Source organism: Eumetopias jubatus, unplaced genomic scaffold (assembly GCF_037043125.1).
Source record: "Eumetopias jubatus isolate StellerSeaLion01/CBP00866 unplaced genomic scaffold, mEumJub1_p1.0 scaffold_12, whole genome shotgun sequence".
Classification (NCBI taxonomy): domain Eukaryota; kingdom Metazoa; phylum Chordata; class Mammalia; order Carnivora; family Otariidae; genus Eumetopias; species Eumetopias jubatus.
In genome coordinates this window covers 66,623,705-66,648,352 of record NW_028274818.1, presented here as the reverse complement: position 1 = coordinate 66,648,352, position 24,648 = coordinate 66,623,705, and the positions used below count along the sequence as shown (strand labels likewise).

At 54.3% G+C, this 24,648-nt stretch overlaps 1 protein-coding gene across 1 annotated transcript in view; it reads right to left on the bottom strand.

Annotated features, from left to right (window-relative positions):
- Nucleotides 1–23,803, bottom strand: part of PARP1 (poly(ADP-ribose) polymerase 1) — a 37,688-nt gene extending 13,885 nt beyond the window's left edge. The window contains exons 1-12 of the mRNA XM_028111530.2: nucleotides 23,551–23,803; nucleotides 18,988–19,153; nucleotides 12,447–12,562; nucleotides 11,689–11,903; nucleotides 9,867–9,966; nucleotides 7,987–8,103; nucleotides 7,224–7,400; nucleotides 4,385–4,532; nucleotides 3,037–3,177; nucleotides 1,465–1,707; nucleotides 1,244–1,312; nucleotides 915–1,047 (exon numbers count right to left, since the gene is read on the bottom strand). Coding sequence (XP_027967331.1) covers nucleotides 915–1,047; nucleotides 1,244–1,312; nucleotides 1,465–1,707; nucleotides 3,037–3,177; nucleotides 4,385–4,532; nucleotides 7,224–7,400; nucleotides 7,987–8,103; nucleotides 9,867–9,966; nucleotides 11,689–11,903; nucleotides 12,447–12,562; nucleotides 18,988–19,153; nucleotides 23,551–23,670 — 1,745 coding nt within the window. The 5' untranslated portion in view covers nucleotides 23,671–23,803. The remainder of the gene's footprint in view (nucleotides 1–914; nucleotides 1,048–1,243; nucleotides 1,313–1,464; nucleotides 1,708–3,036; nucleotides 3,178–4,384; nucleotides 4,533–7,223; nucleotides 7,401–7,986; nucleotides 8,104–9,866; nucleotides 9,967–11,688; nucleotides 11,904–12,446; nucleotides 12,563–18,987; nucleotides 19,154–23,550) is intronic.
- Between the last annotated feature and the right edge of the window lie 845 nt (nucleotides 23,804–24,648).

Sequence of the window (24,648 nt, the reverse complement as noted above, 5' to 3'; positions counted from 1 at the left end):
AGGCGGAGGAGCTGAGGGAAAGAGAGAAGCAGAGTCCCTGCAGATCAGGGAGCCTGATGTGGGGCTCAATCCCAGGACCCTGTGATCATGACCTGAGCTGAAAGCAGATGCTTAACTGATTGAGCCACCCAGGCGACCCAACTTGTATGCACTTTTAAGTAAACCAAAGAACTCAAAGAAAATCTGGGGCTTCCTGGGCTCTTGCCCAGAGGCACAGGTCACTCTCTCCTCGGGTTTTTCCCTGCAAACATTTGGGAGGTGCTATACTAAGCTGTCCTAAAAGCGTCCTTACCCGACAGCCCACGTTGTCCATTCACTGTGAAAACCAGTAAAACCAGGCCACCAGAGCAGGTGATAAACCACATGACGTTGGGCTTATTTCTTCAGAAAATCTATGTAGCCTACTGCATACTCTGGACTTTTAGGATCAGGATCCCTTCCGATATTCACTTTTGGAGGAAAGTTCTGGTGAGAAGCTGAGGCAATGGAAGAACACAGCTGGGGGCCAAGGCTTCCTAGGGGCTGACGTTGCACCTCCTGGGCCACCGCTACGCCGCACCTTTCAACCACCAGAGCTCCAGTGGGAAAGCTGCTTCTGCTTGCTGACAAACTGTCCCAGTTTACCCACGAGAGTCGGGACTAGGGAATTTGAAGGGAATTTTAAAAGACCAAGTTTGGGTCCATGTGTGTTCAGGGCTCAGAGGCTCTGGATTCTTCAAGGGGTTGTAAGCAGAGAGTCTCGGGAGACGGGGGGCAGCACATCCCGTGAAGTCGGGGAGCTGGATGAATGCCAAGGAGCCAGCCTGCTTGGGGCGCTGGCATCCTCCCTCTCGCTGACGGTACCACACCCCTCACAGGCCCACCCCCTTCATGGGGCCACCTCACAGGAACTCCGTCCTGTGCCCACAACACACCTGCTTTCTTTGTCATCCTCCAGGAGCTGCAGCTTGTAATAGGAGTTGGTTCCCTTCACGATGTCCACCAGGCCGAGGGTGGCGCTGAACACCTTCCCACCTTTCTCCAGGACGTGCGCGGAATGTTCCAGACCTGTCGCAGAGGCAGGGCGCCTGCAGGCGGGGTATTCAGACCCACCTGGACACTCTACTGCCACCTTTGGGAGGCTCCCCAAAAGACCCACGTGTCCTCAGGACCGGGGGAGCCCATGGAGGCAGGAAGGCGCAGGTGTGGTCCAGGCGCCCCTGGTCTCCTGACCACCCACCCACTCACACTCCCGTGTGCTCACCCGAATCTGGATCGACAGCAGCTCCACCTTTAAGAGTTAATTTCATTCTCTTCTCAGATTTGTTGATGCCTTGGAAGGAGACAAGAAATGAAAATGTTTGAGTGAAACAAAACCAGAAAGTAGGGATGGGGTGCAAGGCAGGGTGAGGGGGCGTTCTGCCAGCAGGGATCTAGGCAGCCTTGGCCAGAGCGTCCCAGGAACACACGGGCCCAGGGCCTCACCTTCCTCCTTGACGGGGCCCTTGCTCTTCTTGGAGAGCGCAGCCCCTGATTTTGCTCTCGGGGCTGCAGGCTCCGCCGGCTCGGCCTTCACCTCGGCACCCCACGGGGCCAGAACGTGGGCTGAGAGCAAGTCCTGCAGGCTCCTGGTGGAATCGGACACGTCCCGGAGGAAGTCCTCGGACACCACGCGGATGCTGGCCTCTCGCACCTCCTCCATCTTCTTGTTCATCTTTTCCACCTCCTCTGTTCAAATCAGGGGCAAGAACAACTGGTGCGTTAGTGTGAAGTGAAGCCAGAGCCCCACCAAGCGAGCCCCCTCCTTGTCACCTGGCACAGGGGAGCTGCATGGTGCAGGCAGGTGCGCTCCAGGAGAGGGTGTGGTTTGACGGTGGGCACTAGCCCCCCCCGCCTGGCAGGATGCCTCTGTATTCTGCCCCTCTGCTGGACCCTGCACATGTGCAGCCCCCCTTCCCCGGCAGGATGCCTCTGTATTCTGTCGATGGTTTCCCTGATGCGAGGAAGCTTTCTAATTTGATGGAGCCCTACTGGGCTGGTCTTGGTGCGAGAGTCAAAAATCACCAAAACCAAGGTTGAGGGGCTCGCCGTCTGTGTTTTCTCCCACGAGTTCTATGGCTCCGGGTCTCCATCGAAGTCTTCCATCCGTTCTGAGTGAATCCTGTGAGTGGCGTCAGGCACGGACCCGGCTGTCCCCACTGTGAACCCTGGCTCTCTGTGGCAGATGCACTCCGCACACACACGGCGGCTTACTGCTGGGCTCTCTAGGCCATTCCGTGGATCCACGCATGTCCCTACATCAGCTCCATACTGTTCCGATCGCTAGAGCTCATGACGTAGTTTGCAATCAGGGAGCGTGAGACCTCCTGCTCTGTCCCTTGTCATGCTGGCTCTGGCTTTCTGGAGTCTGTGGCTCCGCACACATTAGGACCATCTGCTCCAGTCCCGGAGACCAGCCCCAGGCTTCCACAGGGTCCGCTAGGGTCTGTGTGGAGCGCACCTCATGACCCTTACTTCCAGCTCCCGACTTGGTAAATTACTTACCTCCGATTCTGCAAGACTGTTTTCCTTTGAGACTATCTTGGGCTGTCATTTCGAAGATAGTCCCATTTCTTCGTTTTGCCTCACTCTACGGGTTTCCATCAGTTGGCAAAGCAAGCACGTCTGCTGGTCTTGAAGGAGCGCCGTCTTCATGCAGCCCTGCCCCAGCTTTGTGGCCCCGCAGAGCCCTGAGCTCATCCATGCCCCCCGTGGTTGCGGACGTGCAAGGCCATTGGCGTCCCCAAGGGCAGGAGCTCAGGATGGCTGAGAACAGCAGCAGGCAGCCTTTGGCTGAGGATGGAAGGTGCGCGCGCGCACACAACGGAGCAGCGTGCAAATACAGGAGCTGGTCTCCCCTCACAAACGACCCAAACAACGCTGCTGACCAAAGAAAAGATCCATCTGGGAGCGTCCTGTGGGTGCCACCCTGCACTCAGCGCGTCCCCTCCCTCAATCTCACTGCCCTCACAGGAGGCATGGCGCGCGTCCCTGCTTTACAAACCACATTCAACTCACTTTTGGTACTGATGCACAGGGAGGCCTTGTTGGCTGTGCCCGTCAACTTCCCCCCGAGTTTCTCGATCATGGTCTTCACCTCGTCCTTGTTCCGGGAGAGTTTCCCGAGAGTCAGGATCTTCATGTTGGACAACGGCTTTTCTGGGATGAGAAAACAATTGTCAAGCCACGAGGTCCCAGGGAGGACGGGACACCCTCAGCTCTCCTCTGATCGGCATCCCCGAGGGAAAAGTCTAGGAAAATAGAGGCCCAGGGCTAGTGGGAAAGCAGAGGACAGAGCAGCACGCGGAGAGCCTGTCCCATCCCTTGGCACACAGAGGACCAGGCCAGGGGAGAAGCCACACTGGCCCTGCCTCACAGGCAGCCCCGGAAAGCTGCATGTGGGGACCACGAGGCTGCCAGTGGGATGGGAAGAGAAGAGGCAATCAGGTGAGCTCCCAACCACTTTCATTCTTTTCCCAACCCACATCTAAAAATAAACCGCAATTTTTTTATATAATAGCCATTAACCCCACCCAAAAAATCAGTCTCCCCAAGGGCAGTCACTCAAAGCTTCCGTCAACAGGACACTGAGCAGGGTAACGGATTCCAGGCACAAAGCAGAACCCGGCACTTGAGGAGGCCAGATAAGGCCCATGACGGGGCCGTGTCCATCTGTGGCGGAGGCGGACGGGTGCCTCTTACGCGCTCCCAGAACGCAAGAACCTGGAGGGAGGCGTCCCTCAAGCCCTCCCTGTGAGGGCAAGTCAGCGCTGACCTGACACGTGCACCTGAGCACAGAGGACAAGCAGCACACGGACCAAAACGACCACACACATACACACGCCCCTCCCCAGGAGACGGCAGGTCACCAACAGGCTCACGTTCAGGGTCAGACCCTGGTCCTCTGCCCACCCGACTGTGGCCGTAACCCTCAGACTCTGCCACGTGTCTCGGAGTGAACAAAGGCAGAGAGTCTCTTCAGCAGACGGAAAACCCCAAACTGGTCTCACTGCATCTGCCGGGGAGGCGTGTTCACCCTCACACGGGTCAGTCTGCTCTGCGGGTCAGGCACACAGCACGTCTCTGCGTGCAAGAGCCATGAGCGTCCCATCAGGCTCAGGATGACCGATGGGGGTAGGGCTGCCGGGAGGCGGGAAAGCAAGGTCTGCTGTGTGGGCACGAGGACATTCGGAATGTTGTTCCAGGTACGGCCCACTGGGCGTTTCTTAGAATACCTCCTAAGCACCTTCCTCCTGCTGAGGGGAGCACGGCAGGCCTTCCCCATGGGATCGGCAGACAGAGGACCAACGGGGAGACCCTCCTCTCACTCAGATCAGGGCCCCAGCCTCCCCCCTGCCAGCTGTACCTGGTGGAGAGGAGCTGTTTACACTGGCAGGCGCCGAGGCTGTGGAGGGTAGGGGTGCTGCTGCCACTGGGGCACTGGTCTCGGGGGGAAATATTCGGTCCTGCTTTTTGATCTTCAATTTTTTGAGGTAAGAAATTTCTCGGAATTCCTAAAGAATTTAAGTTTCAGTTAAGAAACCAGTTTTCGGGTTCCTGGGTGGCTCAGATGGTTAAGCGTTTGCCCCCGGCTCAAGTCATAATCCCAGAGTTCTGGGACTGAGTCCCACATCAGGGCTCCCTGCTCCATGGGGAGTCGGCTTCTCCCTCTGACTCTCTCTTATGAATAAATTAAATCTTAAAAAAAAAAAGAAACCAGTTCTCCCTAGAAATAACCACCTGCCAAAGCAAAGAGGATTTGGTTTGTCCAAATTAAAGAACCTCTTTTTACTTCTCATTATCAGGGATGATGTAAAAGATGCGTGGTTGGGGCGTCTGGGGGGCTCAGTTAGTTGAGTGTCCAACTCTTGGTTTCGGCTTAGGTCATGATCTCGGGGTCGTGGTACTGAGCCCCACATCAGGCTCCGCACTCTGCGGGGAGTGTGCTTGAGATTCTCCCTCTGCCCCTCCCCGGCTCTCTAAAATAAATCTTAAAAAATGATGCGAGGCTTCCAGCATTCAAGTACATGACACTAAACTCAAGGCTTATTTCTAGCACTTTCAAGTTTATGGTAACGCTGGCAGGTGGGTGCTGTAAGCAAAGAATTTTCCTTAAAAACCAACAACAGACAGTATCAGCTGACAATGTGGTCGGGGGCCACTGCTGCAGCTGGACTGTGACCTCCAGGCCTCACCCTTGAGGGGCCCCTCACGGGCTGCATGCCCACCTCCCGACCAAGACTGCACGCGCTGAGAAACAGTATTTCCCAAGAGGAAATCAGAGTTTCCCTCCCTTCCTAGAAGGGAACGTGGCAGCAGAGAGCCCAACAACAGTGTTCAACATGAACTCTGCCAAAAGTTGGTTCACCTTCCTCCCAAAGCCTGACAATGGGCTCTGCTCCAGGCAGTCACTCTGGGAGCGTCCGACACACGGAGTTCAGGGGACAGCATGGTCCCTGTGCTCCTACATCTTCACCCAATCAAGGAAGAGGCCGTTCCTGCCGTACCTGTGCTCAGTGAAAGACCTGAGAACAGGGTCCAACACACGCTGAGCACCTACCGTGCCATGGATCACCATGAGGTCATAAAGACAGTTTCTTCCCTTGAGAAACAAGTTCAGTCTTAACACAGTCAGATACACGAAAGCTAACTTTAACACAGGAGTGAGGCTCTACAACGAACGTGCCAATGTGACACAGACGGGGAACTCCAGGAGGGCTCCTTGGAGGCAGTGACTGCTCAGATGGCTAGGGGCTGGAAAAGCAGGGCTCATGCAAAGACATGTGACCGATGTACTGTGGTACGCGGGGAACGCTGGCTGGTTAGTGCCCTGCTGCAGGGAGTGTGGAGAGTTGGAGAGACAGCGTGTGCATGCAGGAGCAGTGAGAACAGAGCCTGAGGACGGCAAGGGCAGTAGAAGGCCCACAGAGCCGGGCAGGTCCCGGGGAAGCCGGAGCTGACCTTGACTCTGCGGGCCGTGCTGTGGGGACAGCAGTCTCACATGGCCTGCAAGTCCAGGACTCTGCGGGGGGGCAAGCACCATGGACCTGCAAACAGGTCTTACACACGCAGGCACCTTCAAAGATAAACGCGGATGCCGTGCAACTGGTACATGAAATACAAAACGGCTATTTCTCACCATCTTATTTTCTCAAAGATGGTAAAAGGGATATAAATGCCACGAACAGCTTTGCAACACTGGCAAACTCAGAAAAACCGGGAGAGTTATTTCCGTGAGAAACGGGGAATCGGTTTAAGGTTGTAAGAGTGTGGGGAGTGAGGAGGCCAGAGCTGTTTCTGAGCGACCACTCAAGAGAACATGCAGGGGCAGGGCGGGCTGGGGTGTAGTTTTGGCCACAAGTGGGGAGGGGAGGGCCGCGGGAAAGCGAGTTCAGGGGTAGGTGCTGAGCTGGCGGAGCAGCGGGACACCCAAGTGCCTATGTGCTGCCGTCCCACAGGCTGAGCCCCTGCCCTTCACAGAGGAGGGAGGCCACCCGGCCAAGCTCAAAGCCCAAATCCTGGAGAGAGGTAGCCCGGTGCCAGCTCGCACAGAGTCTCAGGGTGCAGGAGAGTCCCAATCGAGGTTCCCTGAGTAAGCTTTTTGCATCCTGAGAATTCGATATGCATTTTCATTAAAAAAATAATAATAAGGGGTCCCTGCGTGGCTCAGCTGGTTAAGCGACTGCCTTCGGCTCAGGTCATGATCCCGGAGTTCCGGGATCGAGTCCCACATCGGGTTCCCTGCTCAGCGGGGAGTCTGCTTCTCCCTCTGACCCTCTTCCCTCTCGTGCTCTGTCTCTCATTCTCCCGTTCTCAAATAAATAAAAGCTTAAAAAAAAAAAAAGAATCTTTAAAAAAAAATAATAATAAAAGAACCAACGGTAGGAGGGGCTACTTGAACTCTGGACCCAACTCCCCCCAGCACTAAGGCAGGAAAACCTCCTCAGGAAAAAGCCTCCCATCACCGAGGCAGGAATTATCATCCATCTGTTCACCGTACGTCCCTTGCGCCCAGAACAGTGCCTGGCACTGAGGATGCACTTGATCAACAGATGCCAGAGGTTTTTACAGCGATTGGACAAACCTGTGCTCCCGCCAGAAGCGCCCTGCTCCCACATGTTCGGAGCCAGGAATGCGGCAGTCGTGGGGACAGGCCCGGAAGGTGGGATGGTGTTTTTCTGCTCAGATTCCAGAATCCCACTCACCTTTGGGGTCACCCAGTCCTTCCGGCTGGGGGTCTGGGTCTTGACCATGCACTTGGTCCAGGCAGTGACGTCACCTGTACAGTAATAGGCATCACTCCTGAAGACCAGCTGGCCTGAGCATTCCTCACAGGGAAGAAGGGCACCGAACACCATGCCATCGGCCACACGGTCCAAGATCTGAAGCCAAGAGAGGAGAAGCTACAGGAAGGCCGCTCACCAACGTGGGCAGACCGCACTCACTGAGAGGAGAGGGAGGGCTGGCCCCGACAAGGACTCCCCAGGGCCGCTGATATACACGCGGTGCTCCGGCTTCTCTACTTTAAGAGACCTCCTGTCCACACCGCGGTACCACAGCCCACCGCCCCCTCCTACTGCGCAAGGAGCTACGCCACCCCGGGAAACCAGTGGGGTGTTGGCAGGCCTCCCCTTGCAAGGGGGGCTCCACGCCCTCCAGACCTGGAAGCCCCTGGGCGTCTGGGCCTTAAAATGTGTGGCATGAACACACAAAGCAAATACACAGCCCACCCTAGTCTCCCCCAAATCCTAAACCCAAGGTGGACATATGGGGATGTCTTCCGGCCCCCGGACACGGTGGCCAGGCCACAGAACTGTAGCATTTCCACTCCTCCAGATCAAGGCCAGCGGGTGCCCCACCGGAGGACCTCCCACACCCTCCCGGGGGGCGTGGGGGACCACGACAGCAGTGACGGTACCCAACGTCCCAGCCCCCTCCCGGGTCTCACGGAACACAGTGGTTGCTCACCGCTGACTCCCCAGAGGGCACCTGCTGCTTGTTGAAGATGAGCAACTCTTTCAGGTCATTTGTCGAACATGCTTTCTTTAGCTCGTCCTTGATGTTCCAGATCAGCTCGTTCTGGGCCTGCAGACAGAGCCAGGCAGATGACAGCCCAGCTCTGTCCAAACAGAGACCCCGCTAGAGGGGGTTCCCCGTCTCACTCAGTCTCCACTGGGGTCCTTGTGTGTCGGCTGAGCTGCGCCTCCAAGCCGGTCTCCTTCATAGGGAAGTGGCCCAGCTGCGCTCCCATGGCGTTCTGGTTCCACCAGGTTCTACCTGGAGCACACCGTCCCTGGGACCACCCCTCACAGACCCCATGGCAAAGAGCCAGGCGCAAGGGCTCACTGGCCCCGACATTCGCATCCAAGGACATGGGGTGTGGCCGTTCTCTGACCCGAATGTGGCAGGGGGGACAATTCCCAGGCACCCCCGCCGGCCTCAGCAGCATCACACGGGGACGGATCTACGCTTCTCAGTCTCGAGGGCAACATTCACAGTGCCTACTCCTTGTGGAAGCTCTGAGCATCAGCCTCCCCCTGTCAGAGCTTGGGTGGGGTGAGCCATGACCTCCCACGCTAGGGTCCCTGGCAAGATACTCACCACCTCCCGGCCGCAGACTGCACCCCTGCATACCAGACCTAAAATGCCGGCCCCATAGACCCCATGGAGTCGCTCTCCACACCAGTGAGGATTTTAATGGGGACTTTATTTTTTTTTTTTAAAGATTTTAAGTAATCTCTACCCCCCAAACGAGGTTCAAACTCATGACCCCAAGATCAACAGTTACAGGCTCTATCGACTGAGCCAGCCAGGCGCCCCTCAAGTGTGGAAGATTTTAATGCGACCAGCAAAGCGACACCACACACATGGCTTTGCCGTACCTGTCCCCCCCCCCCCCCAGCACCTGCGCCGCATTGCCAGTCATGGGGACGAGGGGGACAAGGGAGCACCTGCTAAGTCCAGCGGTCCAAGTTTAAACCAAGGGAGTGGAACCACGTCACCTGCTTGGCCGAGGCCAGGGGAACATGTGAATTCCAGACGTTTCCTTTCGTCTCTGATGATGCTCAAGGGACCACCACACCAAATGACCCAACCACAACCCTACCACAGCCAGATTCACTGAAGGACCATCACACCAATTGGTGGTTCCTAGCAAGCAGCTGCAACCCGATCAGGAACTGCTTCTGATTTTTATTCCACTGGCAAAAACGGAATCCTCTCACGAGAGAGCCAAGTAGCTGGAAATCATGTTCCCAAGACAAGACTGACACGGGCCCTCCCCCTGGTTTTCCAGTTTTCTTACACATTCCAGAGCCATGCCTACTGTGCACGAACTTGTGTGTCAGCACCAAACACCCAGCATTTTCTGATCGTTTTTACTTGAATTCAACACATGTGTGATCAACACAGTGCTGAATTTCTGGTCTGCGACTATGGACTCAGTGGGTGGTTCTGACCTCTTTCACTACACGCCTTCTATCACTTCTGCAGACAAGAGCTCTCCATTAAAGAACTAGGGGACATCCGTCTCTTCCCGTCTCCTGTGCGTGCTGAGCAAGTCGGGCATCCCTGAACTTACACTCGGGGCGCAGCGTCCGCCAGCGACCCTCCAGGTGCAGGATGCACGGTGCCGTGAGGCTGGGGAGCCCCAGGTGGGGCTCTCCTTCAAGCACCAAGGCCTTCTCTGGGGGTGGAGGGAACACCGTGCTATTTCACCACTGCTTCCAGTTTGGAAGTTCTTGGAGGTCTTGGGAAGTGGGACGCACACGCCCCCTGGAATTTTCCACCCAGGATGAGGGCAAAGAATTCAGACAACGATAAGCAGAGACGCACAGCTCAGAGCTCACCTTGAGGGCCCTCTCAAGCCTACCATCCTTGTCCTTTTCTTTTTTAGATTTCTTCTTGGCCACTTCAACCATCCCATCCACCTCGTCGCCTTTCCTCTTTCTGAAAGAGACACAGGACGACAGAGAGCCATCAGAACCCTGGTACCAGCGGGTGCCTGGGTGGCTCAGATGGTTAAGCGTCTGCCTTCGTCTCAGGTCATGATCCCAGAGTCCTGGGATCAAGTCCCACATCGGGCTCCCCGCTCCTTGGGAGCCTGCTTCTCCCTCTACCTCTCTCTCTCTCTCTCTCTGTCTCTCATGAATAAATAAATAAAATCTTTAAAAAAAAAAAAAAAAAGAACCCTGGTACCAGCGACTCAGGGGACACAGGACCTTCATATCTGCACACCTGTCTTGCCAGGCCCCAAAAGCACTACATGTTCCTCTGCCCCCAGGGGGTCTGAGGTCTGCCCAGGCAGTACTGGTGACAGGCCCCACATACTTTGCTGCCAAGGAGAGGCTCAGGGGTGGCCCCATGGCCTTGGAACAGCCTGCCCAGGATCCGTGGCTCAGGCCCCATCTGACGTGACAACCCCCATGTATCTCTTGGCACAAATGAAGCAGCTCGAAGGTTCTGGCAGGGACCGTGACAGGTAAGCCCATTGCCGACGGGCAGGGATTGTAGAAAGATGAACCACTCATGCCAGGGGGCCCAGCCTTTTAAGCTAAACCGCAGGGCGGCTCCCAGGGCAGTTCTCTGGTGCGGGGCTGCACTGTCATTCTAACCCCACCCACAGGAGTGAGAGTCTCAGCACCACTCACCAGTCACCTGGTGGAGGGAGGCAGGAAGGGTCATGGGCCGCGCCCTCCCCCCCCGGCCCCCCAGAACAGGGCAGGGCAGTCACGGTGGTCAACTCAGATGCAGCTGTTACAGACCCGACTTCAAACCCTCGCATTTTCCCTCACCCATGAAACAGAACACCGTGTACCTTCCAGGACTGTGAACTGTCCCCCATCAAGCATGCAGCACGGTGCCTGCCACGCCGTTACTGCCCCACTGGTGCTAGCTGTTACTACGGCCCACACGTGAGCTTGGGGTTCCCTGCACACACATCACGGGCTGTGCTGTCCTGGCGACCTTAATCCACGAGCCCGGTTTTCCAGTTTGCCCACCTACTCCAGAGCTGCGTATACTGTGTGCAAGCTTGTGTGTGATGAACCCAGATGGTGCACAACAGCTCCTTGACAACAGGAAGGTCAGGGCCACCCCAATCCTAACACCACCCACAGCCGGGCATGGCCCTACCACACCTCCTCTGTGCCCATGACCCCCAGCGACTCCAGACTGGGGCACGGGGGCCAGCAGAGAGGACAGGAAAGAACAAGAGCCCGTGGACTCCAGATTGGCTCCGACCGGGCTTCCCGTCCTGAATGCTGATGCCACAGGAACCCCACGGCATTCTGACACTACACCAGGGGACTTCTCATCCACGGCTCCCACCACCATCCTAGCAGCAGCATCAGACCCATACACAGGATGCCGTTGGGACTGGAAAGCGAGTCATGCAGGGGTCCCAGGAAATGGGGTGGTCGGGCAGGCAGGGAGAATACTCAGGGCAGGAGGGGGGTTGGCGGCAGCGGCTAGCTGGTCCTGTCTGTGGGTCAGACGGGAGGGAGCTACAGGAGCGTGTGCAGGGGAGGGGCGGAGCGCGGCTGTTACCGTTCCTCACTCTGCATGCCCAGCTTGCTGACAGTCAGCAGAGGGAGACATGGGAATAGCCTGGACTCTGCAGGGTCTCCCCGAAGCCCCCCCCCCCGCTTCCCACGCCCTCCCCACCCCTACCCTTCACTCTTGACTCCGGGGAGCTGCTTCTTTAGTGTTTCTTTATCCTCCGCGGCAAGGAGGCCAAAGCCCTTGAGCTGGCTGGCGCTGTACTCGGGCCGGAAGCCCAGCTCCTCTCTGTTCTTCACAAAGCAGTTTGGGTGGTACCAGCGGTCGATCATGCCCAGCTGGGGCTTCTCTGGGTCCAGCATCTTCTTGGACAGGCGGATCTGGCCCTGCAGGAAGAACCACATGGGGTACCAAAAAGACAAGAAGGATGGTGACGTCAGAAACCTGGGGGTACATGGGTTGGCCGGTGCCCCAGCCAGCGGGGCCTCAGGTCCACACCGAGGGCACTGGGAGGGCCGTGGAAGCTTCAGACCGCTTTCTGCCCCCAAGGACTGTGTGCTAGCCTAGGCCTCAGCACCCCGGTTTTAAATGGGGTCAACTCCAACTAGCCATCTACCCACCCACCCGGGCACGGGAGGACGCGCAATCTTTTCCCTGAGAACGTTCTGCTGGCCTGGAAGCCGGCCTTGGCCCACCACTGAGGACGCCACCCCGCAGGCCCCCACCCCAGGGGGCTTTCTGCCGTCCCCGCCGCTGCCCACACGCTACAACCCCGAGCGGCCTCGTGCACCGTGCCCGACATTCCTCAGGAGTTCCGAGCATGTGACACCGAACCGCTAGTGCTGGGCTAGCCCCCCAAGCCCGCGCGCATCTCCTCTTCTCTAGACACCCAAGAGGCCCCAGTGGCTGCCCCCCTCACCCGGGCTCACCTTCTCTATCTTCTCCAAGCAGCCCTTGCACGTGCTTCTGTTGGACTTGGCGTACTCGGCTGCGAAGTCAGCCAGCGTCTTGTCCGTCTTGCCGCCGCCTCCATCCTGGCCTTTGCCTGAAGGATGGAGCATAGCAGCCCCATGCTCAGCCTCGGGGCGGCTCCGGAGAGCCCGAAGTCCCCGGGCCGCCTGAACCCCTTCACCGGGACACCTCGTGTCCGGCTCTCCTGCGTCTGCCTCTAACCGCTGTGGCTGACACAGCTGCTTTTCCGGCAATAACAGACAACCCTTCCTCAGACACACTCTCGAAAGGGCACAGCGCCCGCGGCCGCCCGTCTCACCTTCCGGCTCCCTCCATCACTGCCCTGGCCCCCCCTCACTTTGGAAAGTGCTTCCTTAGCACTTATCATGAAAGCCACGTCCTCCACTTTCAAACTCCACCTTCTGATTTCCGTGATCCTTCTAGGCATCAGGTTATGTGCTGAAATTAAAGGGTGTATCTTCATACAGAAACAGACAGGAGTGCAAGTAAGAAGCACGCAGGGAGGCAGCATTTCTAAACCAGTGGGGGAAAGCTGCGGGCATTCAGCAAGGAGCCCTGGGGATACACAGAAACAAAGAAGTCTTTTCTTATATAAAAGTAAGTGCAAGACTGAATGTTTCTATCTTAAGATTGGGAACAAGACAAGGCTATCTTCCCCCACCACATCTACCCAACATTGTACCGGAGACTCTACCAAGTGCCAGTGGGGCAAGAAAAAGAGACCAAAGGTGTAAGCATGGAAAAGAACAGGTAGAGTCACCTCTACCTGTAGGGACAGGATTGCACCAGGAATATAGGAAAAAAAAAAAACAAAAAACTACTACCGTTAAGTGAATTGAGCAAATTTGGATAATACAAAGTCAACATATAAGATGTTCCTATATATGGGGTGCTTGGGTGGCTCAGTCGTTAAGCGTCTGCCTTCGGCTCAGGTCATGATCCTGGGGTCCTGGGATCGAGCCCCGCTTCGGGCTCCCTGCTCAGCAGGAAGCCTGCTTCTCCCTCTCCCGCTCCCCCTGCTTGTGTTCCCTCTCTCGCTGTGTCTCTCTCTCTCTCTAATAAATAAATACTAAAAAAATATGTTCCTATATGTGAAAAATACACATTAAAAAAGAAATTAAACTGTTTAGCCTTTAAACACATAGAACACTCAGAAGATTTACCAAGACACACAAATCCTCTACACGAAAGCTTTAGGATGGTGTAAAATTAACAAAAGACCTAAATAAATGGAAATACGCTTCATGTTTATGGATTGACTTAGTTTAACATATCAATAAATCAATGCAGTTTGACCCACAGATTCCAAGTGATGCTAATCAAAATCCTAGAGAGCCTGTCTGGGCAAGAAATCAGTACGTTTACCATAAAATTTTTAAGGAACTGCAAAGGACCTAGAAAGGTCAAAAGAATATTGAAAAAAGAACAAAGCTGAAGGATCCACACTACGTGAGTTCATGATGTCCCACAAAGTTGTAGGAATTAAGATGGTGGGGTGCCCCCAGACAAACCAGCCAAGGGGACCAGAGTCCAGAGACACCTGAAGTCACCTGGTCTTAACAAAGTCTTCACAAATGGTATGGGAACAACATGGTATCCACACAGAAATACCAAAAAAACCCACCCCGTCCTCACACCTAACACAAACATTCATTTACGAAAGATCAGAAGCCAAACATGAATGCCAGAACCACAAAACTTCCAGAAGAAAACAAAGGAGGGTATGGTCACAATCTCAGAACAGGAAAGATTTCTCAGGATGCGGAGAGCACTAACCAAAAAAGGAGAAAAAAAATATCAACTACTGCTCTTCATAAAATGTCAGCAATTACACAAAAGGCAAACAAACCCCAGAATGAGAGAAAGTATTCACGTTATTTATATGTGATAAAAGACTTGCACCTATTCTAAGGACTCTTACGACTCAAGAAAAAGACCAAAGCAAATTAGGGGCGCCTGGGTGGCTCTGTCAGCAAAGGTCCGACTTCGGCTCAGGTCATGATCTCAGGGTGGTGAGATCAAGCCCCACGTCAGGATCTATGCTCAGTGGGGAGTCTGCTTGGGATTCTCTCTCCCGTTGCCCGTGCTCGCACACATGCACGCTCTCTCTCAAATAAATAAATCTTAAAAAAACCCCAAAAAGACCACTACAAATTAGAACCACAAGCTCTCACTACACACCATCTGTGGCCAATACTGAAGAGTGCCTGTGCCAGGTGCTGGTGAGGATGTGAAACAGTACGACTTGGGAAGGCAGTCTGGCAGTTTCCTTAAACAGCTGCGCGGACACCTACGGATGCTCTGCGGCTCCACTCCTGGGCATCCACCCGGAGAAAGACGAGTGCACGGCACGTGAACAGCAGCACTTGTACCGGCGCAAGGCTGCCACAGAAGGCCAGACCGATGGGATCTACCGCAAGGACTCCCCTCAGCCATCAAAAGCACAATGTGGTGACACCCGTGTCTCACGGGAATTGTGCTGAGCGGAAGGAGGTTATGGGAGAAGTACATGCTACTCCTTTGCTTCTGAAATCCTAAGTCACACAAAATTAATCCAAGGGGACAGAAATCAGAGCCTGGTCCCCTGGGTGGGGGGGATAACAGAGAGAGGGCACAAGGAACTTCCTGGGGGGGAACAGAAAGCTCCCCAACTCTATGGGGTGTATGTTACACAACTGCCTGCATTTGTCAAATCTCACAGAACTGCATGTAAATCATTTTAAAAATCCCAGATGAAGAACTGAAATATAAGACCAGAACCAGAAACTGTAAACGAACAAACATGATTACAGAACATTTAGTCCAGGATGAAGCTTTAATGTGGCAAAACATACAAGCATGCTTCAAAGAAACACATCAAAGGGCAGCCTGGCTGGTTGGTGGAGCACGCCAACTCTTGATCTCAGGGTTGTGAGTTTGAGCCCCACGTCAGGGGTCGAGTTTACTCAAAACAAAACTCTGTATTAAAATAAAGAAGTCTATATATATTAAAAAGTCAAACTAGTAAATATATTTCCAGAACAGATGACAAAGAATTCATACCTTGTTTCATTACGAAAAACACAAAATGCCCTAAAGGATGAGGCAAGGACACCTACAAATATCAAATTAATAAAACCAACTACCAAACAGGACAAAGCCCCGGGATGGGGGGATGGATAAGCAAACTGTGGCGTACCCGCGCTGTGGGCTGACAGCACAGACGACCCAGAGCGAGGCAAGCCAGTCCCAGGAGGACAAACCCTGTGTGACTCCCCTCACAGGAGGCTCCCGGGAGGCCCATTCAGACAGAAATGATGGTGGGGGAGGAGAAACGGGGGCTACTGTGAACCGGGCACAGCGTTCCAGCTGGGAAGAAGAGAACATTCTGGAGGGGATGGAGTGCCGGTTGTAGTGTGGGTCATGTTGCCGAAGCCCACACCGGAACACAGCTCAGATGATGGATTGCCCACTACGTGTGTTTAACCACACACAGTGACTGAGCATTTAACAAAGTAACACTTAGAATCCCATTTCTACAGGAAAGAATAAACGTGGCACACATGTGAATCAGTATTTGAAAAGAAAATTCCTAGGGAGACACCCCACAAGGTCAATGATCGTCATCTTGGAATTATAGGATCTGGGAAGAGGGAAACCTTGTGTGTCTACATCTGTTAAATTAGGCTCTTTGGATACAAAAATCCCTGGACAACTAGCAGGTATGTTAACTTTAGGACTTAAGATGTTTTCCCAAGTGAAACACAGTTATAGCAAACTTATTGTGCTTTTTCATATTATAAAATTATCTAACTTGATACGTATAAACTGTAACTAGACAGGACACATCCCTAAACAGACAACCCCCACTAACCTGAACACAGAAGGGAAAACGACCACAGAACAAGAAAAATTTGTCACACCTGCCCTCAGCGAAAACTGACATGCTCGCTCTCTGGACCGTTTCTCGGCAAACTTGCTGTTATTTTTATTCATGGCGTGAGTGGTGTCACTGACCTCTCCGCTTCCACAGACCTGCAGCAGCGGGACACAAACATGCTGAGTCAGGGACAGAGAGAACAGGCACCAAGAGCTCTGTGGGCCAGGACGGCAGACGTTCCCCTCAAGAGCCCATCACGAGAATGGGGTCAGCTTAAAAGGCAGACAAACGAGAATGCAGTCTCAGATCTCCAACAAAGTGATGAAAAACGATTTAAAACGTAAAGGCATCTCAAAGAAGTTAGGTCTGTGGTTATCAACAAGCTGACTCAAGTTCACATGGAGGCAAAAGACCCAGAACGGCCAACACGATATTGAAGGAGAAAGTCAGAGGACGGACGCCATCCGACTTCCAGACTTCGCATCAAGGTGGTCCTGTACCGGCGGGATGGACAGACGGATAAACGGACCAGAACACGCTCCGGACGCAGATTCACTGTCGTCTGACAAACGAGCAAACACAACATAACGGAGGAAAGACGGAATTTCCAGCAAGTGGTGAACTACTGGACATCCACACATGAGATGAATCTAGACAAAGACTTTATCCCCTTTACAAAATTCAACTTAAATGGAAAACGCCACGCTGTAAAGCTCCCAGAACGTGACACAGGAGAAAAATCTAGTTGATCTAGATATGACAACTGATGACTTTTAGACACAATACCAAAGACACAGCCCAGGAAATGAACTGGTAAGCTGGACTTCTTAAATTGGAACTTCTGCTCTGTGCCAGACACCGTCGAGAGAATGAGAAAGAAGCCACAGACAGGGAGAGGAGATTTGCAAAAGACAGAGTTGATAAAGGACTGCTATCCAAAATATACGAACAACTCTAAAACTCAGAGATAAGACAACGAATGACAAATGGCAAAATATCCAGACTCCTCCCCAAAGAGATGCACGTGGCAGTAACACATGAAAAGATGCTCCACATCGTATGACATCAGGGGATTGCAAATCAACCCACCTCTACATGCCTCTCGGAACAGCCAAAATCCAGGTCACGGACACCACCAAGTCCTGGTGAGGGTGTGGTGGGAATGCAAACAGGTTTGCTGGTTTCTCCCAAAACATACTCCTCCCAGAACAATGAGCAATCATGCTCCTCGGGATCTACCCAAATGAGTTGAAAACCTACGTCCACACAAAAACCTACACGTGGATGTTTACGGCAGTTTTATTGGTAATTTCCCAAACTTGGAAGCAACCAAGATGTCCTTCCGTAGGTGGGCGAAGGACCGTGGTCCTTCCAGACAATGGAATATCATTCAGTGCCACTAAGAACCAAGCCATCAAGCCATGAAGAGACATGGAGGAACCTGCAACGTCCATTCGTTACTAAGTGAAGAAGCCAATGTGAAGAGGCTGCATATGACTCCGAGTACAGCTGACACTTGAATAAAGGGGGGAGTGCAGAACCCCTCGTGTGAAGATCTGCGTGTAACTTTTAATTCCCCCGAAACTTAACCAAAAATAGCCTACCATTCACCAGAACCCCCACTGCTAACCGACTGTCAACATATCCTGTTACGTGTGTTGTGTGTATTAAATATTGCACTCCCTATAAAGCAGCTACGGAGAACAAAACGTTATAAAGAAAACCATCATGGAAAAGGAAACCTTTACAGCACCATACTGGACTTACTGAGGAAGATGCACAGAGAAGGGGGGCCCACACTGTCCAAACCCATAAAACACACAGCACCACGAGTGAACCCTGAAACTATGGACTTGGGGTGATGATGAGGGCCTCACTGTAACACATGTATCGCTCTACAGGGAGACAGGGAGAGGCCCTGCCTGTGTGGGGGCAGTAGGTAGATGGGAACTCTCTGCACTTTCTGCTTCATTTTGCTGCAAACCTACAACTGCTTTAAAAACAGTCTATTAAAAACAAAACTGCAACAGGCTTAAAAGCTACATTTCCAGGGCACCTGGCTGGCTCACTCAAAGGAGCAGCAACTCTTGATCTTGGGGTTGTGGGTTTGGGCCCAACTAGATTTTTGGGATTGGGGTTGGGTGTAGAGACTTAAAAATCTTTAAGAATAAAAAGAGAAGAAAAAAAAAGAATAAAAAATAAAGGGGCGCCTGGGTGGCTCGGTCGGTTAAGCATCTGCCTTCGGCTCCGGTCATGATCCCAGGGTTCTGGGATCGAGCCCCACATGGGGCTCCCTGCTAGGTGGGGAGCCTGCTTGTCCCTCTCCCACTCCCCCTGCTTGTGTTCCCTCTCTCGCTGTCTCTTTCTCTGTCAAATAAATCAACAAAATCTTAAAAAAAAAAAAAAGAATAAAAAATAAAGGCTCCATCTCCAGCATCTTAAAAAACAATACACCCTGCCATAGGCAGGTCAATGAGACGTTGCCGAAGTCACACACTGGCACCCTGTTACCTACATGCGCTCCTGGGAAACATGGGGGCAGGGAGGGCAGCCAAATGCTCTCTTAGAAAAGGCCCCTGGGGAAGCTGCCTGGTTGGGGCCGGAGGACCACACCTGTTGCCTCCCTGGTCTCTACACACCTGTGACGCCTCCACTCTCCGCGGTCTTCTTGACTTTCTGCTGGTCATCCCACCTGAGCTCAGAGAAGCCGTCCACCTCTACGTCGGGGTGCCGAATGGAGTGGCCAACCTTCCAAAAGCAGGAGAAGTGGTACCAGTGCGGGACTTTTCCATCAAACATGGGCGACTGGAAGAGAACAGAGGGAGGTGAGAGAGCAGCCTTAAGCCCAACCCTCAGCAGGTGCGCACAAGATGCCCTTTTTCTCCTCTGTAAAACGAGGACTGTGCCCGTATCCCCCATGTCGCGTGAGAAAAGCTGTGAGCTGATAAGAAGTGGTATCCCAGTCCAAATTTCTCAAGATCTTCTCCGACAGTTGTCTGCCGAGGTGGAGTCTGTTCTCAGGACACGGGACATGGATGGGGAACAGTGGTGCTTCTGAACAGAGTTCTGCCCCATGGGCCACGCACCTCAGTGACACAACTTCCCTCCCAGCGCCGTGGAATGCACACAGGACCCCTGGTCCGTGACCCCATCCTGCTGCGCCTGCCTGGGAGGCCAGCGCCCACCCCTGTTGGGCCTGTGGAGCCCAGAAAGGGCTCTTTTAGTGCCTCTGCCGTTAGAACAACGAAGAACAAGCCCCAGATAATGAGCAAAGCAGAGAAAATGTGTCAGGAAACTGTGTCAAGCTGGCAACAGCCGCACCAATGTGAGTGGAATGAATGAACTTCTCCGAGGGTGAACTGCCCAGGGAGCTGACGACAGCAGCCCCCAGGGCCTGGAGCTGGAGGGTCAGCGTGCGCCCTGAAGTCCGGCCACAGGGGAAGGTGCTGCCCCTCTCACCACGCGCTTCCTCTGTCCTTTGATGCTTCACACTCGTGTTGCTCCTGACGCGACAGCATCAGGCTCCTCTTCTGAGGACACTGCCAGCTCTGGGCTCCCCGGCCCGGAGCACCGTCTGGCCTCAGCGGATGGTGACGGTGACCGGGCAGAGGGGGACTGGCACCCTTCACAAGCCATCACAGGTAACCCTCAACTGCCTCCGGGTAGGAACCAGCACCCCCATTTCACAGATGTCTGCGGCAAGTGACTCAGCCCTACTTGGACCCGACAGCAAGGTTCTTGTCCACTCACTATGCTGCTTGGCAAGGAAGAGCTACTTAAAAATACATAAATGGTTCTGACCAAAGGAGAGGAGGCTCCAAATATCTGCTTTTATAGGAAATAAAGCTAAATGCCATGCAGAAGGAATAAACAGCATCAAACATAAACACCACACAGGAATTTTCAGATGGAGCTGTTGGACAAGGGACAGGTTCTGGAAAAGCAGCGATGACTTCTCACCCCCAGCCCCCGCTGGCTGTGAGTGGTCTCTTTCTCAGTGTAACATATGCACAGGGAAGGTTCACGCCAGGGCGCATCAAGGACTCCCGAGCATCAAGCAGCCCGGTGTACAGCACATCAGCTGTTCCCTTGGCCCAGAATGCCCTGCAGCCCTACTCAGCTCCCCAGAAGGCTCCTCCCAAGTCCCTGCCAGCTAAGAACAATCCGTTTGGGCGATGACTGGGTCAATGCCTGTGTCCTGCACTGGGCTGGAAGCTCCCCGAAGGGTGCGATGCCCGTCTTGCTAGCATCAGGCAACACCTGCTCATAGAAGGCATTCAGGGTGTGGACACCCCAAATCTGGAAACAAGAAAGCGGAAGGGAAGGATGGGGGGGAATTCCTGCCGGGGAAAAGATGCCCTCCGAACTGAACAAAAGATGGTCCTCCCCACCCCCAATAAATGGCATTCCCAAATGGACATGTGTTCTGGCTCCCAAACTTCCAACGAGGCAGGCGACACCTCTGGAAGCGTCCGCCATCTTGCTGTACGTCCGCAGTGGCTTGCACTTGGGCTCCTCCTGCCTTGGTGCCCCGTCGACCCTCCTCCACAGCGTTTGGGTCACACTCATGCACAGGAGGGCATGTGGCCCAGTGCCTGTGCCCCACACTAGACCCTGTGACTGGGGCATTGTTTCCTGAGTCTGGTGGGAACCTTGGTCTGGGTGCTGTGTCCCATCAGGGCAGCGTGGGGCGACTGAGAGGGGCAGCCCAAGGGTGTACTCACAGCACCAGCTTGGGGGACTGTAGGGGCTCCCAGTCACCCTTTAGAGTAAGGACCCCTGACCAAAGCCAGGCTTTACCCTAGAACTTGGGAGTGACAACGATGTGGAAGGGAGGGAACTGGAACAAGGTCACAAGACTATGCTTCCACTTGGCAACTCTAAGTGGCAGAATTCTGTGTGTTCAGCAAACACACTCCCAGCACCTACCAGGGACCTGGGTCCTCACTCAGCCAACTCTGTTTCCCTCTGCATCAAACCAGCCAGCGCACAGCCCACCTACCCAGGGAGCACGGAATGACAGTTAACAGTGTGCAACCCTGCTGTTTGCCCCACAACCGCCCAACACAGAAGAACGCAGGGCCCACCCCTCAAAAGGCTGCAAAGTTTGGCCCCTGGAGGCTGCCCCAGGGCACACCACCTAAAGTATCAGGTATCTGACACTCAGAACAATCCTCCCATACAAATGTAAAAGAAGGTATTTAAATCCAAACAGGAGAAGAATGGCTTCATTCTTTCTGGGCCTTCCAATCTGCCTACAAGACCAGACTTTACTGAATTACAACTCCACCCCTAAATAGTTACAGAAAACCACTTACTTCCCCCCCCCAACTGGATTTATTGAGTGAATCGGTTTTAATAATTTCTTTCGCTACCAGGAATGCCAGACCAGCTCTCCTCTGTATTCGGCATACTGGCTGTACGAAGGTTTTCTGCCGTCCTTCCCAATAGCACAGGGTCCTCTCTGGCTGACTAGTGAAGCCCATGGATGTGCTCTTCTCGAATAAAATTTAAAAATGCATAATAGAATACATGGGCTCACAAAAGAAACTAATTAGACTGAAGTAATTACCAAAACATTTAAAAATTTGGTGGGATACAGTGAGCTTTAAAGCATGAAATAAAATTTAGCATCCACTCTAACAACTACAGTAATTTTGAATACTGATGAGCATAACGGATTTTGAGAAACCCCCACAAATGTAAAGCAGTACAAAAATATCTGTAATTACCACTGGTGACAAAAATCACAAGTACTGCTTCCGCTTTTCTGCCTTTATTCTGCTGCTTTACATTCATAATTGGAAGTAATGAATTTTACTTAAAAATTAGTTGACTACAGAAATGTAAATTTCTTCTCAACCCACCGACTGCCACCCCACAGATTTTAGGTTAAGCGCCCCTGCACTGAGGGAGATTCTCCTTTTTATTATTTTAAAAATGTTAATTCCAGGATAGTTAACAGTGTTATAAGAAGGAGCGGCTGATCTTGTAGCCCATTCCTTCAGACTTAAGATCAGAGAGGCTTAGTGGTGGATCTGACTCTTCAGATGGCAGGCCTCGTCTGCTTCTCGAGCCTCAACTTCCTACCACTTCTGTGCATAACGACCCCTAATCAAGCTCCCACCCCAGGCACTCCATCCCTGGTACAAAGGTATGTTCAGCAGTTATTGTCCCTTTAACCAAGCTGGTGGCTCCGGGGGTGGGCAGGGGGGCTCTCTTGGTGCTCCTAGTACCTAACACAGTGCCTGACATGCTCGGTGTTCACGGAAGGGTAGGTAGATCAGTGCGGCAGGTACTGAGATAGCCCCGAGGATACCAGGACCACAGCCCCAGTCTCTAAGTGCACCTGGCACTTGGTACCCACTCTGCCCCATCAGGTAAGTACTGAAAACCCAGTGAGGACTATCTGGTCGTTCCTAAAACTCACTGCTGCCTCACTGCAGGGAAAGAAAATCAAGTTACCTAGATCGCGAGCACTGAACTTAGTGAACAGAAGCTTCATGGTGGAGAAGAGTAGGGCAGGGAAGAACCAAGATTTAACAGGCAGACAGGGGCAGACTAGCAGCTGGAGGATGCAGGAAGCCCTCCGCCCTGGCAGGGGCCCTCAGACACACCGCCCAGCCCCACACCCCCATCTGGGAAGCCTCAAGAACCCGTCGGGGCATCCCCGGTGTGTCCAGAAGCCCCGACGAGCACCCCCCCCCGAGCCTCTCTTACTCAAACCAGACAGCTGTAAATGCATCGGGAAGAGAACCTGAAAAGTTGGGGGAAAATATTATTTCAAACCACGAATGAGGCTAAAAGTGAATGCACTGTACAGAAATGACACCGACTGGTATAGCTCTGCATAATGAAGAAAAAACCGAGAGTGAGCGGATGTTGAAGCCGTAAACGAAAATAAATTCAAAAAAACTCCTCACGCGCCAGTCGCCATCATCGATGTAGGACAAAAATCTTCCAGCACGAGGGAGGTCAGAACCAGGCCAGCCTCAGAGGCCCACGGTCGCCTCTCCCCACCGCCCCTCCCGCCCGGTTGACGGCGGGGAAGGAAGCAGACCCCCCCCCCCCCCCCCGCCCAGCGGCAGTGCTGGGGGCCGCACTTCTCGGCGGGCGGGCGGGTCCCGGCCTCGCGCGGGCTCGCGCGGGCTCCCGGGGGCGGCCCCTCCCCCCCCCACCGCGCACAAAGCGGCCGCGCGCACCTGCACCATGATGGCCATGCGCAGCGAGTCCTTGGGGATGCTCTCGCTGCATTTCTTGCAAGACGCGCGCCCGCTCTTGGCATACTCGACCCGGTAGAGCTTGTCCGAGGACTCCGCCATCGTCCCCTCGCGCCGCCGCCCGCTCCGAGCGCTCCGCCCTGGACACGCGCCGCCGCCGCCCGCTCCTCGTTCCCCGCAGGCGCCCGAGCGCCCCGAGCTGCCGCTGAGCACGCCGCGCGGCCCCGCCGCACTCCCGTCGACTGCTGACGCCGGGCCGCGGGCACGCCCCCCGCGCACGCGTCTTCGGGGCGAGGCCGCCGCGCACACACGTCCTCGGGGCGAGGCCGCCGCGCACACACGTCCTCGGGGCACGCCTCCCGCGCACGCGTCCTCGGGGCGGGACCGCCGCGCATACACGTCCTCGGGGCACGCCCTCCCGCGCACGCGTCCTCGGGGCACGCCTGCCGCGCGCGCCCTCTGCCGGCTGTGGGGGTGGCGTTCCCCCGGCGCCTGCGACTGCGCGAGCTCGGCGGGCGGTGGCAGCGGGCAGGGGCGGGGCGTGGAGGGCGCTCCGCCTCCTCGCCGCTGCGTCCGGGTGTGCTCCCGCTCGGAATTCCGCCCCGCCCCCCTTCTAAAGAAAGTGCCTGCTGTGCCTCGGGGCTGGTGCCGGCCGCCGGACCCTGCACAACCGGGGTGCACAGACGTCCCTGGGGCTCGGCCTGCAGGCGTCCCCGCAGGTGTTTCCCTGCACCTGACGCTTAGGCTCCTGGGCACTTAAATTGCGGAGGTTAGAAGACCTGCTGCTAAACAACTGTCTTTACAGAACTGGTTTCTGTTCTAAGCCTGTGCATTTTAGTGTACTCAGTTAAACCGCGGCAGGAGGCGAGGTGTCTGCTGGCTCAGTTCAGGGTCGGCTCTTGATTTCCCCCGGGTTGTGATCTTGGGCTCCGCGCTCCGCGGGGAGTCGGCTTGAGATGCTCTCTCCCTCTACCCCTCCCCCTGCTCGCTCTAAGATAAATACATACATCATAAATAAATAAACAAACAAACAAAACCTTACAGTGGCCAGGGCGCCTGGCTGGCTGAGTCAGTAGAGCG